The sequence below is a fragment of the Tiliqua scincoides genome, chromosome 3 (assembly GCF_035046505.1).
Source record: "Tiliqua scincoides isolate rTilSci1 chromosome 3, rTilSci1.hap2, whole genome shotgun sequence".
Classification (NCBI taxonomy): Eukaryota; Metazoa; Chordata; class Lepidosauria; order Squamata; family Scincidae; genus Tiliqua; species Tiliqua scincoides.
The window spans coordinates 175,901,772-175,918,557 of NC_089823.1; the positions used below are offsets into that span (position 1 = coordinate 175,901,772).

Consider the following 16,786-nt stretch of genomic DNA (forward strand, 5'->3'; position numbering starts at 1 on the left):
CAGACATAAAGTAACACTTGTTCCAGCAGTGTAACAGCCCAATCTTGAGTTGCCTAGCGTGCTGGCCTGCCGCGGCACCAAAATGGCTGCCATAACATCCTTAGCACACTGGTCAGTCTCTGGCAGCCTTCGGGGAAAAGGGACATTCATTCCCTTTCCCCATGTAAGGTAAAATGCCCCACAATGGGGCTACTTGACCCTGGGCCGGCAATTTAGACAGCGTGGAATAAGAGAGCCCCATGTCGGGCCAAGAGGCTCCATGCGGAGCTCCAGATCCAGTAGAGCTGAGCTCCACCGGTCCTTCCCCCCTCCTGCCCTGCTCTCTCCCCCACCATGTCTTTTCCCCACCATCCCCTCGCCACAGAACACCTTCTCCCACCTCCCTCTGCACCCCTACTTACCTCTCCGCCTCCTGGCATTCGCCCAAAGCTCTGGGTGACGGTTGCCCAAGCTCCATCCTGCGCTGGCTCAGTGCAGGTTTATGCTGAGCCAGCACCCACATTGGCTGGGCAGAACATGTCGCAGGTGTGCCTTACAGCATACTTGCATGCTGGCGGTAAGCTGGTGCACAATGTTCAGGATCGGGTCCCAAGTCCTTCATAAGTTCGGGCAGCAAGTCACAGATCCATGGCCCAGACCTTGTCTTGTGCTTTTTGCCCATCCCTTCCTAGTCTTCTTATAGCACCATGTTGTCTTTCCTTCTTCTAATCCCAGTCATCTTTTAGCAATATAAGTACATGAACCAAGGAGGCTCTGCAAAAAGGCAAGTGCCCCTCTCATTAGCTGCTACAGGAAGAGTGCCATCTCTACCGTGTTGCTCTAGTTGGTTACTTATGTCACATTTCACAAAGGTCAGCCCTGGACATTATTACCATATGAAAGCAGTGAAATGTAAGAGCATGTACATGCATACGCATGCGTGTGTACACAACACAATGTATAATTATAAATACAGTGGTAAATTGTAAAACTAAAATATATTTGTGCACATTTCAAGTGCTTTCCAAGCCAGAGCCAATTTGTAGCCACTGAAAAGATCTTTCTTCTTTTTTCCCTTCCGGAACAACATCCCTAAGGCAAGCCCTAGATAAACAAGATCTGCTTTATATAATTCTGGCTAATTTTTTTTGTCTCTATAGTGACATCTTCCAGGATAGCTGCTGCTTTCATGGTCAAGACCCTCTTGACTATCAAGCACATTCATTATCCATCCTGGCAGCCTAAAGACACAGAGTCGTGCAAATTCTCCAGAAAAACACTTCATGTTTGCTTTCTCATTCTTTTAGGAAAATCCACTAACTGATTTGATTTAATGTGCATGCAGAAAGATACGATTTTCATTCACAAGTTCCTGTATCCTTTCTAGTTTTCTTTGTAAGGCTGCTATTTTATTTGGTTCTGACTGAACCATGCGTTATTTTGTTGCATTAGATTTGATTTGTTTACCGTTTATTAATCCTGCTTCTGTAAATATCCTTGAGCTTTCCTGACGGAATAGGAAAGGCAGGGTACTAAGGTTTTAAATAAAAAAATATTTAAAAAACATATTCCTTGACAATATTTTTAAGGATTTGAACTTGTTTCCACTATTGAACTGTATCCACTATCCCAAAAATAATAAACAGGCAACTAGGCTTCCTTACAGTTATAAAAAGGAAAGGAAACCATGCTAAGGCCCAATCCCATCCTCTCCCTGCCCTCGCCAATGCAGCTGAGCCCAACAGGTGAGTGTTGCATCTAGCAGTAGGTGACCTAAGGGCAAATAGGAAATACATATGACAAATGTATACTTACCTCGCAGTATACCCAGGGGCCACCTATGCATTTCCTTGGACATATGACTCCACTTCTGGTGGTGTATGTCCAAGGATAGGAAAGAGGCAGGGAGTTTTGGAAAACAGGAAATAGGAACCAACGTGAGACAGTGCTGTTGAATCCACCACCTCTCGCCTCCTCTCTGCCCCCAGTTTCCCCATTTATTCCCCCCAAGTTACACTACTCTGCACACGCCCGATCTTGTCTGATCTTGGAAGCTAAGCAGGGTCAGGCCTGGTTAGTACTTGGATGGGAGACCGCCTGGGAATACTGGGTGCTGTAGGCTTATACCATAGTCTTTCGAGACTGAAGGTTGCCAACCAACCAGCCTGCCCACTTCCTTCCCCTCCCTGCCTCTACCTGTGACCTACAATGTCTGACGGGCAGGGCGGGATCTGATAACAGAGCTGCAGCATTGCCGCCCCATGTGGCAGCACGCACAAAAGAGCCTCCAGTGGCATGCTGAGTGCACCATCAGCAGCCATTTCACAACAGCGGAAGTCACTTCCGCTGTTGTTACCTGCTCTGCCCAGCAGCCCAGTCCTGGATAACACTGCACTGTAAGTAAAGAAAAACTTAACCATATAAAGAACATGCAAGTTTTTGATTCCATTTTCACCCTCCTACTGGCTTCCTCTGTATGTGACATGTTTTGTCATTCATGCAGAATACCTGAGTGTAGAATGCTCCAACCCCAACCCCCCCCTTTATCTGGTTATATACAAGCCTCTCTTCTAGAATTCCTCTTTGGCTCCGTTCCTCCTTTCCTTTCTCCAGTTCAAGGAGTGGAAAGAGGAGGAAGAGCAGTGTATGGATGGAGGTGGGTGCCCCCAGCCGAGCTGCTGCCTGGTTAGCCAACTGCTTCAGTTGATTTCATGGATGGGGCTAGCCAAGGGTACAACCCACATCCAACAGAGATCTTGACATTTTGACCAATAAGTGAAAATGAAAACAAAAAATATAGAAGAAATATATATAAGATGGTGAGAGCTGGCTATCGCAAAACGAAGATCTACAATTAAAACTAAAAGACAATAGACACAGGAAACATATAAATTGCTCTAAAAATGTATCTCTCTCTTTTACTTTACTTTATTAACCTTTACTTTTTCTTTCGGCAATATTATAATAAAGAAACAAAGTTTCCTAAAATTAACTGTTGCTTCCCAACATTGCCTGAGAACATCCCAGTCCAGGAGATATTTATTACTTACTATTGAGTTATTTTTAGTTTTTAAATATCACGTTATTTTGTACAGTAAGGCCAAATCCCATAGTTTCATCCACTATTCTCTGGGTTTGGGGACAGCAGCCTTATCTTATTGTTAAAATAAGCCTGGCTGTTATAATCATATGGAATAATAAGGGGTCCTTAAATAGGGAATTTAAATACTTGATAATCAGTAATGGCACCAGGAGTACTTTGAAGAAGAAAGTTAATTTTTGACAATGTAACCATTTTTAATAGCAGCAGTTTTAACAAAGGAAAAGAGAGGAAAGTGAGACCAATTACCTACATTGTTCATAGCTTTTTTTTTTTTTTAAAGTAGCATATAATTAAGTTTATAGAGACCTAAATCTGAATTAGAAAAAAGGATTCCACGGTAGCTCACCCCAGTAGAATTTATGATTACTTTTAATCTTTATATTCTCCATCGCATCTTGGCAAGACGAAATGACACTACTGTTTTAAGATGATTAATCTGAAAAGATGATCAATTCATCCATTCCTCCAAAATTTTCAGAAAAGTAGAAAGGGGATTTTCAAGATCAAAGTTTATTAAAGCTAAATCATCTGCAGATCTCAGGTTTTTAAATCCATGTAGTCCTACAAGCCTTTAACGAACGCACTATACGGTGGACTTCAATTTAACGGACCTTGATTTAAATTACTTGAGAAACATGAGATGTTTTCTGCTCCATTAAAAACTAGTTACATACATATTGCTCATGCACATCTTTGTTGACTTTCAGCCCAATCTTATGAGGGCCTTATGCTGTCCTTTATGGCTGTCGCAAAATGCATCATGGCATTTTGTGCAGCCGGGCCACCCCTGCAAGTGGCCACAGCAGCATGTCAGCAGTCCATCCATGTCCGCTAGTGCTAACTCAGCATGGGGGCAGGATGGAGGCAGAGGATGGGTGAAACAGGGTGGCGAGGGGGGAGGACTTCAAAGCAGAAGGAGGAGGGATTGAGGCTGGGAAAGGGGAGATAGCAGCATTAGTGCTGCTGATATCCCTTCCTGGCCTCAATCCACCTTCCCAGATCCCCTTGGATTTGTGCCAGATAAATTGCTGGCACAGGACTGCACAGACCCTTGCAGGCAGTGAAGGCTTATTCCCAGGCAAGGGAAGAAATGCTAACTTACCCGGAGGAGACCTCTGGGATTGCCCTGCCCCGATAGAATGCAGTCTGCACTCCAGTGATACAGCTGCATCGGCATGGAAGAGTATGTGATAGGGTTGGGCTGATAATTACATTCAGCATTAGCAGATACCCCTTCCCGATTACATAGGCCTACAAAATTGAGGGTCAGAGAACTTATTCCCAAACGTTATGGTGGTTTGATATGAATTTGGGGAGCCGATTCAAAAAATGGCATCCGTTTTGCCCTATCACATTTAGTTTTGGAGATATAGAATAGACTCATTAGTGAATGGTTCAAGCAGCTTCCTCATGAGGTGGAAGCTGCTTGAACCATTCACTAAAGAGGCTATACTATATCTCCAAAACTAGATGTGATCGGGCAAAACAGACACCATTTTTTGAATCGGCACCCCAAATATACCCAGGAATTGGTGTAACGTTTAAGGAGGTAAAATGTGTGTTGGCCTGTGTTATTAGTCTAGTGGCCTCCAAACTATGGTCCAGGGGCTGAATCCAGTGCGCCAAGAAAATCATCAAGTGGGCGGCACAATGGTGAAGCCTTACAGCCTCCTGTCTTCAAGCACAATCTGTGCCAAAATTCACACTGAGCAGTCGCTTCCCCCATGAAATCAGGACACAAAGTCTTCTGGGGGGATCAGCAACAGAAGTGGCTGCCCAGCACAAGTTCCTGCACAGATCACGTTCAAAGATGGGAGGCGGAATAGAACTGTATGGTTTCGCCACTGCTGCACCACGCCCAACCCCTGTGGGCTGGGGGATAAGAATAGGCCCTCAGTTTGGCTGTACGTGTTGTAAGAGGCGACTAAACAGCCACCGGGTAGATGGGACTCATCAGCCTGGGAAGGCAGCTCATCTGAGAGAAGGAAAACTCTGATCCCAAACCTCCACTGCCTTGTGGCTACATCCAGGTATGGAAAAGGCTTCAGGTGTCAACCTCTAGGCAAAATCCGGAGCTGGAGTCCCTGAGGCAGTTCATGGCTGAACACAGTCAAGTTCTGGCAACTCCCGTGATGCCGCTGGAACCAACTGTATTGGCCTCTGCCTTTCCATTGGACCATTTCAGCAACATGGAGAGGGGGGATTTGCTGCATGGGTAACAGTCTATCCTCTATATCTACTTTACCCAGGCTTTGCGCACTGGAGAGGACACTCTGTTCCAGAACCACCATTCAGAGCATGATACCATAGTCTTCCAAGACTGAAGGATGCCAACCATGCCCGAGAAGCCTTTCTTTGTGCTCTGCTGCCCACAGTTTGGAGGCTCCTGTAAAGGATGTCACTGTATCTTATCTTGACCAGCAACAGTTCCAGATAAAGATTCTAAATACATGAATACAAAGGACAACCCTGCCTAATACCTCAAGCTAAAGATATAGAAGTTGATAGAATGGGGTTAACCAACGGTGCACTCTAAAGGGAAAGTGTCAAAAATACATGAATGCATATATCTCCTTTGAAGCAGCCCATAGCTGCAGCTGTGTCTCATGGAACGTTAAAGAACACAGAGTACTTTCTTTGTCTTCGGTATGAATACTTAAGATTCTAGTTTAATTTGTGGGGTGTATCTGCATCTTCATACCATTTCAGCACAAAATTAAGAGTCAATCTATCCTCATTAGAGCTTACTACAACTGTACATGTTTACCAGCTGGTACTGCTGGCAATGCTATATTTTATGTGGCATATTGGGAATTTATCCTGGTTCAATACCCTAGCTTGTTCCCGAACTATGGTTAGAATAAACCAGGATTGGTCATGTTCATAGGCAGTGAAAAATCCTGCATTATTTTAATTCAGGAAAAGAAAAAGCAAATTTTCTATTCTCATGAATGAAGGAGAAGGAACACAACAGGCTTGTGCTAGTAATGGGAACCCATACTTGAATCATGGGGTTTATCAGTTTGCTCAAAAGGACCCTGTTTCTCCAGGTTTTCTCCAGGTTTTTCTCCATTTTTCTCAGATAAATTGGCAGCAAGGATTATTCTGATTTTGATTAGACTAATCAAATTAGATCAACTTTGAATTAGTTTAATCTAAACATTTCAAATCAGATTTGAATTAGACTAATTTAATTTTTGAGTCATCACTGAGCTCCAACCTTCCTCGCAGAGCTCCACTTCAGATCTACATGTCTCCCCGTTTTTCATCAAAGGTTGATAAACTTGTGATACCACTAGGCCCTGTGTTATGACATCACCATGCCTCCACCTCAGAAGTGACAGATTTTGAGATGCATCGGACTGGGCAATTTACTTTAATCATGGTTTAGCATTTCATCTGATTCTAGCCTTGGTCAAAATGCTGCAAACTTCTTTTATCTGTTCCTATCAATTCTAGCACATACATAGACACACACTCACCCCATGCACTTGGGAATGGTAGCAATGTTGGGCTGAAGAGGAAATACAGTGGATAGTGCAAAAGAAACTGGTGTTTAACAGCAGCCAGTGGCTTCCAAAGTCAGATTTGATTTAATAATCACCTTTATCATCAGTGCAGGGTATGGATGCAGCGAGCTATTGTTCACTCTGTTCTCTCAAAAGAAAGCACTGAATTTCATTTCTATGTTAGCTAATACTGTATACAGTCATCAAACAAGCCTCACCACACAGCCAAATGATCATTAAATCTCTAGTACTTACAAACATGAGGCGTGTAGGTATGTTGTCGGACTCTACCAAAGGGTTTTTATAGAGCCAGATCTCTTCTGGCTGAATAACTCTCTGGAATGGGTCCAAAAATTCTGTAAAACTAAACAAAACAATAAAGAGAACATTGTTTTACCATGTACCTGAAGCAAGGGATCTGAGAAAAGCATATCACAGGAGTGTACCTCTTGCCACAATTACACCCAGACACGGTCTGAACACCCTAAAGCAGTGGTTCTCAAACTCTCCAAGAGTCTGAGAAGTACTGGTAAGTGCTTATGGGGGTAGGGACTGAAGTGGGGGGGTTTATACTGACAATGCTGCAGCAGTCACGGTGCCGCAGGCACCCAGAAGCATTTTAATATACCTAAAGGAACTGTGCAGCCTCCTGAAGGGTCCTGGAGGCTTGCAGTCCCCTCCATGAGCCTCCCCTCTGCAGCAGTGGACTCTGATCTGCAGTTGGAGCCCACTTCCGGTTTGGAAACTCTGAACTCCAGAGCTCTGACTGCAAACTGCCCAATCTTACTGCCCACCATATTATAGCATGCAGCCATGCCAAAGGATGTGCTATATGCTACGGGTGGGGCAAATCAAGCAGCCTGCGGGAGATAACCAAAAATATTCATTTAACCATCGCCCCCCCCCCAGTAGGTTGCCTGCTCATCTATGGGTCTTCTTGGACCTACACTAGCTGCACCTTGGTGCAAGTCCAAGGAGAGCCAGGGGCAAGGCAAGCAGAACAATGTCATATAATATCTGATGTGCGCAACTGTCACCAGATCCGTCCCCTACGGATCCTGTCACATTCCCAACATGCCCTGTTACTCCCCCTCCCCGCCCATGACCCCTCCCGCCACCACCAACTTACTGGTGCCTGTAGAACCTCCCAGAGTCACTGCTGCACATGGTGCACCTCTAGCCACTTGTTGCAGCAACCTGGCAGTGCATGACAGCAGCCTGGCTTTCGTATTGCCGCAAAGGACCTTGCATTACCAGAATACTAGTTCCAACAGCACAAGGCCCCCGTAGGATTGGAACCTTTGCTTTTGAAAGTCAGGATTCTGATGCAGTGAACATTAAACCCAATTTAAGGGACAAAGCTGTGTGAGAAGTGAAGTTATGGCTAAAGTGATTCATTGTCCTCTCAGCACCTCTACCCTGATGGTGCACTATCCTGCTTCTGATGCACAGTACTCAGCTGTCACCAATAGCATGCCTGAAGTACAAATTAAGCCATTTCTGCCCAACATTCTACTCCTGAGGGCTGGGGGATAAGAATAGGCCCTCAGTTTGGCTGTACTTGTCGTAAGAGGCGACTAAACAGCCACCGGGTAGATGGGACTCATCAGCCTGGGAAGGCAGCTCATCTGAGAGAAGGAAAACTCTGATCCCAAACTTCCACTGCCTTGTGGCTACATCCAGTTGTGGAAAAGGCTTCAGGAGTCAACCTCTAGGCAAAATCCGGAGCCGAAGTCCCTGAGGCAGTTCATGGCTGAACACAGTCACGTTCTGGCAACTCCTGCAATGCCGCTGGAATCAACAGTATTGGCCTCTGCCTTTCCATTGGACCATTTCAGCGACGTGGAGAGGGGGGATTTGCTGCATGGGAAACAGTCTATCCTCCATATCTACTTTACCCAGGCTTTGCGCACTGGAGAGGACACTCTGTTCCAGAACCACCATTCAGAGCGTGACTCCATAGTCTTCCAAGACTGAAGGATGCCAACAACAGCCCAACATTGTATATACGCAACAGGACCAAATGTGTACATCTGTGGGCTGGGCAAAAATGGTTTAACTGGATTCTGCCATAATCCAGTGGTGTAGACGCATTTAAAACAAACATCTTTAGGCACTAACAAAGTGTACCAACCACAACAAGAGATAGCGTGTTGTGCTCTGTAAGTGATGCCTTGCATACTGAGATTTGTACTTCTCTAAACCCATACCATATGGTATCCTGATATGGTCTACTACATATTCTCTAGCTGACCACTCCGGTTAACCTTGTCTGCCAAAGAAACATCCTCCTATGTTGATCAAAATGTTCAGAATGTGTTAAAGTGAAAGAAGCCGTTTGGACTTCTTGATGTGGTTTCCTTCTAGTCCTGCGAATATCATATTCTTCATTGTCACATCATAGACTGTGACATCATAGACATCATTCACATGAAGCTGACTATAGTCCACGACTCATGTCCTAACTGAAAGTGTCAACATAAAAGGACACTGTGGAAGGTGCAGTCTATTGCTGGTGAAAACACTGTTGAAGGGCAGTACTAAAAATGCTATGAAATAGTGCATGTGTTAACATTTATGTGTTTGTGGTACTTTCAAACATTATTTCTGTTGGACTATCAAGATTAGCACTACCAAAAAAATGTTATTTAAAGTAATAAAAAAGATCCCTCCAGATCAGGTCTATGCAAGTTGAGATCCACCCAGACAAATGCAGGCCACCTGCTATATATGACAACCCACTTGTGACTCAGTAACCCTCTTAATTTTGTTATCTGCCTGGGATTGCAAAAGCAGGGAGGATTGTCAGACACCTGCCATGCCATAACACGTGCTGTCTGGTGGATGAGAAGTTGTATAATTGAAAAGTGAGTGTTGTCACAGCAACATGATTTCCTAGATTTTACTATTGTTACACTGTGTACTTCTGCATTTCCTCTTGTACCTATGAAAATTGTGCTAATGATGACTTTAAGCCTCAACTGGGTGAGAGGAGGAAGGCAAATTAGCCTAACAGAAATGAACAAAAGTCAATTAGAGTCAAAACAGAAAAATACAATTTGGCTGAAGAGTTGGCTGTAGATGGGGCGTTGAGCAGCTGCTTGCCAATAAAACCAAGTTTTTCTAAACAAAAAGGAGAGCAGAGTAGCTTTTTTCTTTCCTTTTTCAAAAACATAGCCGCAAAAAAAACTCTGTTATATCTTCTTACCTGTGGATCAATGGATCAGAGATGTAAGCAAATTTGCATGTGCTTCTTAGTGGCAAAAACATACACAATAAGGCTACATTGTCAAATTTAAGATATACCATTTTGTTGACTCATCTGAGGTGGAGTTCACCTTGGAAGGCTAATCCAAGAATTCCAAAAGCAAGGGGTCCCAGAGCATGAGCACAACTGGTGCACATGACTAAAACATTTTCATCTCTCATAACCAGCCGCATTTGATCCGAGAGAGTGAGAGTGCACACAGACACACAAGTGCCAAAGCAACACAAGTTCTGAATCAAGAAAAAGCTAAGCACTGCAAAATGTTTATATTATGCAAACTAATCAAATATTTGCCATTTGCTTTGGTTACATAATTTCCTTTGCTCCTTATCATCATCAAGAGGGAAAAAGAGCTGGGTCGAAAGTCCTATACCAAACCTGGGAAAGTCTGTTCAGCTGTTGACTGCTGCAAGCAATGAGTGGTCAAGTTCACATACCAGTGGTCAGGGAAGGAGTGCCACTGCCAGTAAGTCAGTGTGAGGGACAGGAGGGAGATGAGGTGGACGGAACGGGGTGGGGAGGATGGTGATTCGAGGCAGGGAAGGGATATCAGTGGCAGCAGCACTGCCAATATCCTATCCCCCTTCCGAGCCTCAGTCTGCCTACCTGGGTCCAATTGGATTTCTACCAACTATATAGCTGGTACAGGTCTGAGAAGACCCAATGGAGCAGCAAGCATTTACCCTGGGGCAAGGCAGCAAATGTTCTTTTACCTCGAGGAAGCCTTTGCAGCCCAAACCTCACCTGTGGGATGCAGTATGTGCCCCGTTGGTGCAGCTGAATCATCACATGAGGAATTACATAGGATTGGGCTATGAAATCCTGTGCAAGCTTACAAGGATGCAAGTCTCATTGAGGTCAATGGGGGTTACATATGCGTAGATAGCATAGGATTGTGCTGCATGAGTACATTGGCAGACAATCCTAGCTCCTTGACTCAATACAGCTGTATGATAAATGTATTTCAAATGCATTTGTCTCATTCATGTATTCAGTATATCCTTAAAGAAATGGTTCCCAAGCTGCGAGTTGTGGCTCTCCAAGGAGCCACAGAAACCAGCCTAGAGAGCCACAGAACCCTCATGAAAAACCCAGCGCCTTGTACAATGTATAGGATTGTAGCTCTAATCAGGAGCCACAACCAATGGCCCAGTAGGTCAAGGAAACTGCCAGTCAAGAAAATTTGAGAACCACTGCCTTAAAGCATTACGGGGCAAGAAGTTTCAAAGAGCTATAACAGCCTGAGAAAAAATATATCCATTTTCTTTAAAACAAATCTTTAAATAAGAAATAGCCTTTAATTTAATAGGAAAGCTGTTCAGTTACTGCCTACTGTGCAAACTAACTGATATGCAACACTCATACTTGACAAACTCCCTACACACATGCAGGCATGTTTTTAAAGCATGATGAATACAGTCAGTTCTCTTTATATGCGAATTTGCTTATCTGTGAGGGACAGAATTGCTACCATCTCTCCTTATCTGTGTCTCTGTTCTCTCTTCCCTGCAGAGACTTTCTGGAGGCTGCAGGAACCTCAAGAATGGCAGTTGTGACCAGCATGGACCCCTTTAAAATGGTGGGTGGAAGCCTATGCCGGTCATTCTAAAGGCATCTGAGCTGGTTGCGGGAGCCATTCTGAAGGTCCCTGTAGCCTCTGGAATGTCTTTGCAGCATTTAGAGACATTTTGACACTTCCTGCTGCATTCTACTGGCTTCCTGAGGGTCTCTGCTGGATATATCTGATGGCAGGGAAGGTACCACTTCCTCCCCCCAGGGTTCACCTTGTACCTATCCCCATTAATCCCATAGGACCTATTATTATTATTATAGGTGCGCACCACTTTGCGACATTCCGGTTTACACTGCCCAACCCTTTGAAAGCTCCACTCCCCTCCAGAGTGTTGTCCGAGCTTCCCAGAGGCAGTGAACATCTGCATGCTGCCTCTGCAAGGCTCAGACTAAGGGCAATCGTGACTCTCATGTGATTTCCAGTTTCCTCTATGAGCAAGGAAGCTGCCTCTGGGAAGCTCAGATGAACCTCCAGAGGGGAGGAGAGCAGAGCATCCCCTTCCCTGCAGAGGGACCCGACTGCATCAAGCACCACTTGATGACAGGGATCATGGTCCCAATCCCTGTCATCAAGTGGCGCACAACTGTGTTATTATGAGATTTTCGCACAGTCAGGTAGGTGTTATCAACTGGTTTGTTTTATCCAGACATCGATTCCTTCCCAAGAACCTTGGATGCCTGGTTTTTATTCTATAAATACTGTTGCAAAATGTAAGCTGTTCCCAGTACTGCTGCTTTTTGCAGCTGATTGATGGTAATTTCTGTGGCTGTTCAGGTGCTCTTCAAAGTGTTTTGGAATAGCACTGAGAGCACCAATCACCACTTAAAAAAGTGCCTCTTACCCAGTTAGCAGGTGTTATCAATGGTTTGCTATCTGCAATTACGCTATCCACTAGGGTTTCTAAGAACCCAGCCCTAGCCAATAATGAGAACTGACTCTATGTATGCTTGCTTCCAACTTCATAGTTTATATTACTTCTTTAGTTTTGATAGACAACCTATTACTATTCATAAAAGGTATCACAATTTTGTTTCCATGGCACTACACCCAGCATAGGTACCTCTGTTCTGTCCAAGACACAGAGCTGCTAAAAGCCACATCCCAATGAATGAGGACTGTGCTACACATCTACTCAAATTTGAGATCTGCAGCCTGAAATGTGTCTGGTCACAGTCAAGCAAACCTATCAATCTCAAAATGACTTTCTTCCAAGTACACAAGACCAGCTGGTCCCCAAATCAGTTTAGTATCCTCTTGATTGTTATCAGCTTGCAATGCTACAACCATCCATGCAATTTGCATTGTGGTAAAGACCAGGGGTGGGCAAATCCTGGCCTGGGAGCCATTTGCAGCGCTCCGGGACCCTCAATCTGGCCCACAGGGAGCCCCCATTCTCCAATGAGCCTCTGGCCCATCAGAGACTGTTGCAGCCCACGCTGGCCTACAACCACTGGTCACGACTGCCAGAAGCGAGCTGCAGGCCAAGTTAGAGCAAGGCCTTTTCTAGTTTCCAAGTGTTTTCCGCTTTTCCCTGGGCATTATTTTACACACACACACACCCACATTGCCTCTGAACAACTTACGTCTGTGTGTTTCTGGCTTGGTCTGCATGTTTTCACTGTGCTAGAAGTGTGTGGCAAACAGTTCATAGTTCTCAGGTGGTTCTACAAGCCTGTATTATAGTTCTCATGTGTATTATAAATAAGCTCAGTAAAATTCATTCATATAAATTCCATCTCTAATGCATTTATGTAAATTTATTCAACTTGAAAAGTAAATTTTTTTTTCCTGGCTCCTAACACAGAGAGATGATGTGGCCCTCCTGCCAAAATGTTTGCCCACCCTGGTGAAGACCAACTGTACACTGACATTGTGTTAACTGAGCTAGTGCAGCCCTGAGGTAAGAAACAAACATTCCCTTACTTTGAGGATGACTTAAGAGTCCAATCCTGAGCTCAGCATGCCGGCTCACCACCAGTGTGCACTGTTGCAAATGTGCCATAAGGCATGTTTGCATGCCCTAGTGCCAGTGCTCCACCAGTGCTAGCCCAGCGCTGGCTGGTACTAGGCTACTGCCAGGCAAGCACCAAAGCTCCACCACTTGGAAGTAGCACAGACCGATGTGCAGCAGAGAGGTAAGTGGAAGCATAGGGGAGAGTCAGCGAGAAGGCGTTCCAGGAAGGGGGGAGGTGGAGGGAGGGTGCAGAGGAGAGAGGGGAGGGAACGAGGCGGGAGGAAGGCTGGACTGGTGCTGCTTTGCTCTACCTGATCCAGATCCACCATGTCGGCTTCACAGCCCAACACAGAGCCTCTTGATTCTACACTGACCTTTGGGTCAACGTAGAATCAAGTATCCCCATTGTGGAGCTACTTGCTTTACCCAGGGGAAGGGGACAAAAGTTCCCTTCTCCTGAGGAGCCACTGCCAGCTGCCTGGATTGTATTGGATGTGGCGGCAGCCATTTTCAGCACCACTGTAGCCCAACCCTGCTGAGCAGCTCAGGACTGGGCTGTTAGTGACTGCCCACCACCACCACAAAATGCTCCACACAACCTGTTGGTACATATGCATCCGCATTGGAAAGTTGGACAGGATCAGGTCCTCAGTTATGTGCAGCAGGAGTGGGAGGACTCAATTTGATGATGTCACACCATGGACTTAGTATTCCTGCATGTTACAGGAAGGACATAATGTAGAGGTGCCATTTTAGGAAGCATTCCTGAAGTACACATAACATGTAGCTTCAATCTCAAACTAGTAAGAAAATAGATAGAAAAAGCAAAATTGCATGTTTGAAAGTCACATATCAGCCACATTTTTAAGACTTCTTCCAAAATCATGACAGCTAGAAATGTGAGACACAGAGTTTTTCAAGCACAAACAAGTATTTCAATATTCCAATAATAAACACCCAGAGATTTGCACATTCCAAGCACAGTTCATGAGTTACAATGGAGAAGACACCCAACGTTCTCCCAAGTTTCAGCAGCAGCATACCAGGAAATTTTCAGAAGCAGGATGCTGGTCTAGCTTCTTCAGAGAGTCTCTTTTCCAGAGTCTCAAAACCTTTTCTAAAGACCATGTGTCAAAATATGATATGTACCCTGTAAACGATATAAAAAGCAAAATATTTGCCCTGCTGTTCTTTTTTCGGCCGTTCCTGTACAGCCGAACACAGTAATGTGTATTTGCTGAAGTCTATGAACAAACACTTCAGATCTGAAGCCTTGATACAGAAGCCAATGGAACAATATTTGATGTCTTTTATTACTTAAAGAAAAACAATAAGAATCTTCCAGAGAAAAAATGTTCTTAGAAATACGAAACTCAGACTAATTTTATCAAAATTTTATTTCAATGCCTATGTCCCAAAAATGTAAGCATTAGAATTTAGACTCTGACTTGATTTGAGAGTCTAAAACAAAAACAAATGCATCAACCCTAGTTAGAAACACTTATTAAGTCTCTGCTATAAGCAAGACATCAGCTTGTTGATCACTGAATGTGCCTGAGGTTTATTTGCAGCTATCATTATCTTTTCCTTTGTACTTTTCATAAGACACAAGATAATGTTTGGATTAGAACTGAACCACATTTATTGAAAACAGTGCTCAATAACAAATTGTGTAAACCCTGCAAGCAGGACCCTATTTCCAGACATTTTCCCCTGTTTTATGTGAACACCTATCCAGAAGGAGACAGCATGCAACTTTCGACAAGTTGAGCCTATTTAGTCGCAGATTTTTGATCTGTGGATTTGGCTCAACACAGCTCCTCCGGACCCCTGCTGACCTACATTCGGCCCAACCAGAAGCATCTGGAGACAACCAGAGCTGTGCTCCAGTTGCCTCCGGAAGCTCTTCTGAGGCCATGGAGGCTGCTTGCAGCCTTCACAGGCCTCAGAAAGGCCCCCAAAGGCTTCTGAAGGTGACTTTCAGTTTCGCTTTCCAATGCTATTCAGGGCCTCAGAAAGGCCTCCGGAGGTCCTAGAAGGGCACTTCCGGTTTTCGGCATCTCCAGTTTTCACAACTCCCTTGCACTGGTCAAAGAGTGCAGCGAAAATGATGTCAAGTCACTCCCTGCACCACTCCCTACTCCCTCATGCCACTCCCTGCACTGACGCAAGCCCCGGGTCCGGTAAATTTGTACTGGCTGAGCCTGGCCAGTGCAGAGGTCGGTGTGTATGTGTGTGGGGAGGGCAGGGAGGAAGCGTTTCAAGGTGGGGGAGGGTGGCGAGACCAGAATCTGGCACAAGTGCCAGACCCTAACCCCATTCCCAGGCGGCCCAGGGCAGTCACCAGGTCGCTTGGATTTGCGCCACCAATTTAGTTTGCGCAGATCCGAGTAGCCCCATTGGGACTGCTGTGGCTCTCCATGGGGTAAGGGGAATCCTTTCCCCTTGCCTCTGGCTGAGCCTCAGAGAGCCTGAAACTTGCATTGGATAAAGCACCTGCCTGCTCCAGCACAAGTTAGGAGTGTGCTGTAAAAGATGTCAATTCAAGCAATGCGGGTAGGATTTCAGGTGAGATGGATCAAAAAACCTGAGATGTCTCACATGGGCCCTGGCAATGTCACAAGACCATGAGCACGTGAAAAAGGCAGGGATATGGTACCAGGGAGAGGGGGGCGAGCTCAGCAGCCAAGGGCAGAGCCAAGCAGCACCAGGAAAATGGCCTGAGATTACCCTTTGCTGTCCATCTTCCTGAGACAAAAGTCAGAAACAGGGACATCTGGCAAACCAATAATGCTATGGTGTGTTTGTATGTCACAAAGCTCTTCCATAGTTCGACAACATCAAAATTGTTTCCCTTCCTCATGAAATGGCATGGGGGGAGAAGAACTACATGTGTGGAAAGTAGAATAAATGCAGGCAGAAGTCTTTAAGCACTGTCTTCGAAAAATTCCTGTTAGTGCTACATAAGTAACTGCAAGCAGAAGTTACGTTCGGAGACACTGCAGTCTTCAGCCATATAGGAAGGGGAAAGACAGAGATTCCAGAATGATTCTGAGAAAGCCAGAACAGTAGAGGTACATTTATTGTATCTGGAGGTGTGGGAAGCTTCTCGCACCTGAACACAAGCCGTAAGAAGCACAAGACATTTTGATTTCATTTTGGTTGGCATTCAGTTAGGCTGTCCAGATGTTTTCTAATGCAAGTAACAGTCGTACTATTATGTCTATTTTCAAAAAACATAGTAGCAAAGAACAGTCAGACACTATGATACAATAAAAGTATTTTAAAGAATTGAAATAACCATGTTAGAAGACAAATCTAGTAGGCCTGAGTTTGTAACAAGACTTTTAAACACATAACTAGGGAGACTTCCGCTGCAATCCTAATCCTGGGAGTAAAT

At 44.8% G+C, this 16,786-nt stretch overlaps 1 protein-coding gene and 1 pseudogene across 1 annotated transcript in view; one reads left to right on the top strand and one right to left on the bottom strand.

Moving 5' to 3' along the window:
- PLPP4 (phospholipid phosphatase 4) overlaps positions 1-6,975 on the bottom strand; it is a gene marked incomplete at its 5' end in the record, with an annotated part of 86,573 nt that extends 79,598 nt beyond the window's left edge. Inside the window, one exon of the mRNA XM_066621450.1 lies at positions 6,847-6,975. Within this exon, the coding sequence (XP_066477547.1) occupies positions 6,847-6,975 (129 nt within the window). The remainder of the gene's footprint in view (positions 1-6,846) is intronic.
- Positions 1,983-2,101, top strand: LOC136646353 (5S ribosomal RNA; annotated as a pseudogene).
- Positions 6,976-16,786: the final 9,811 nt, after the last annotated feature.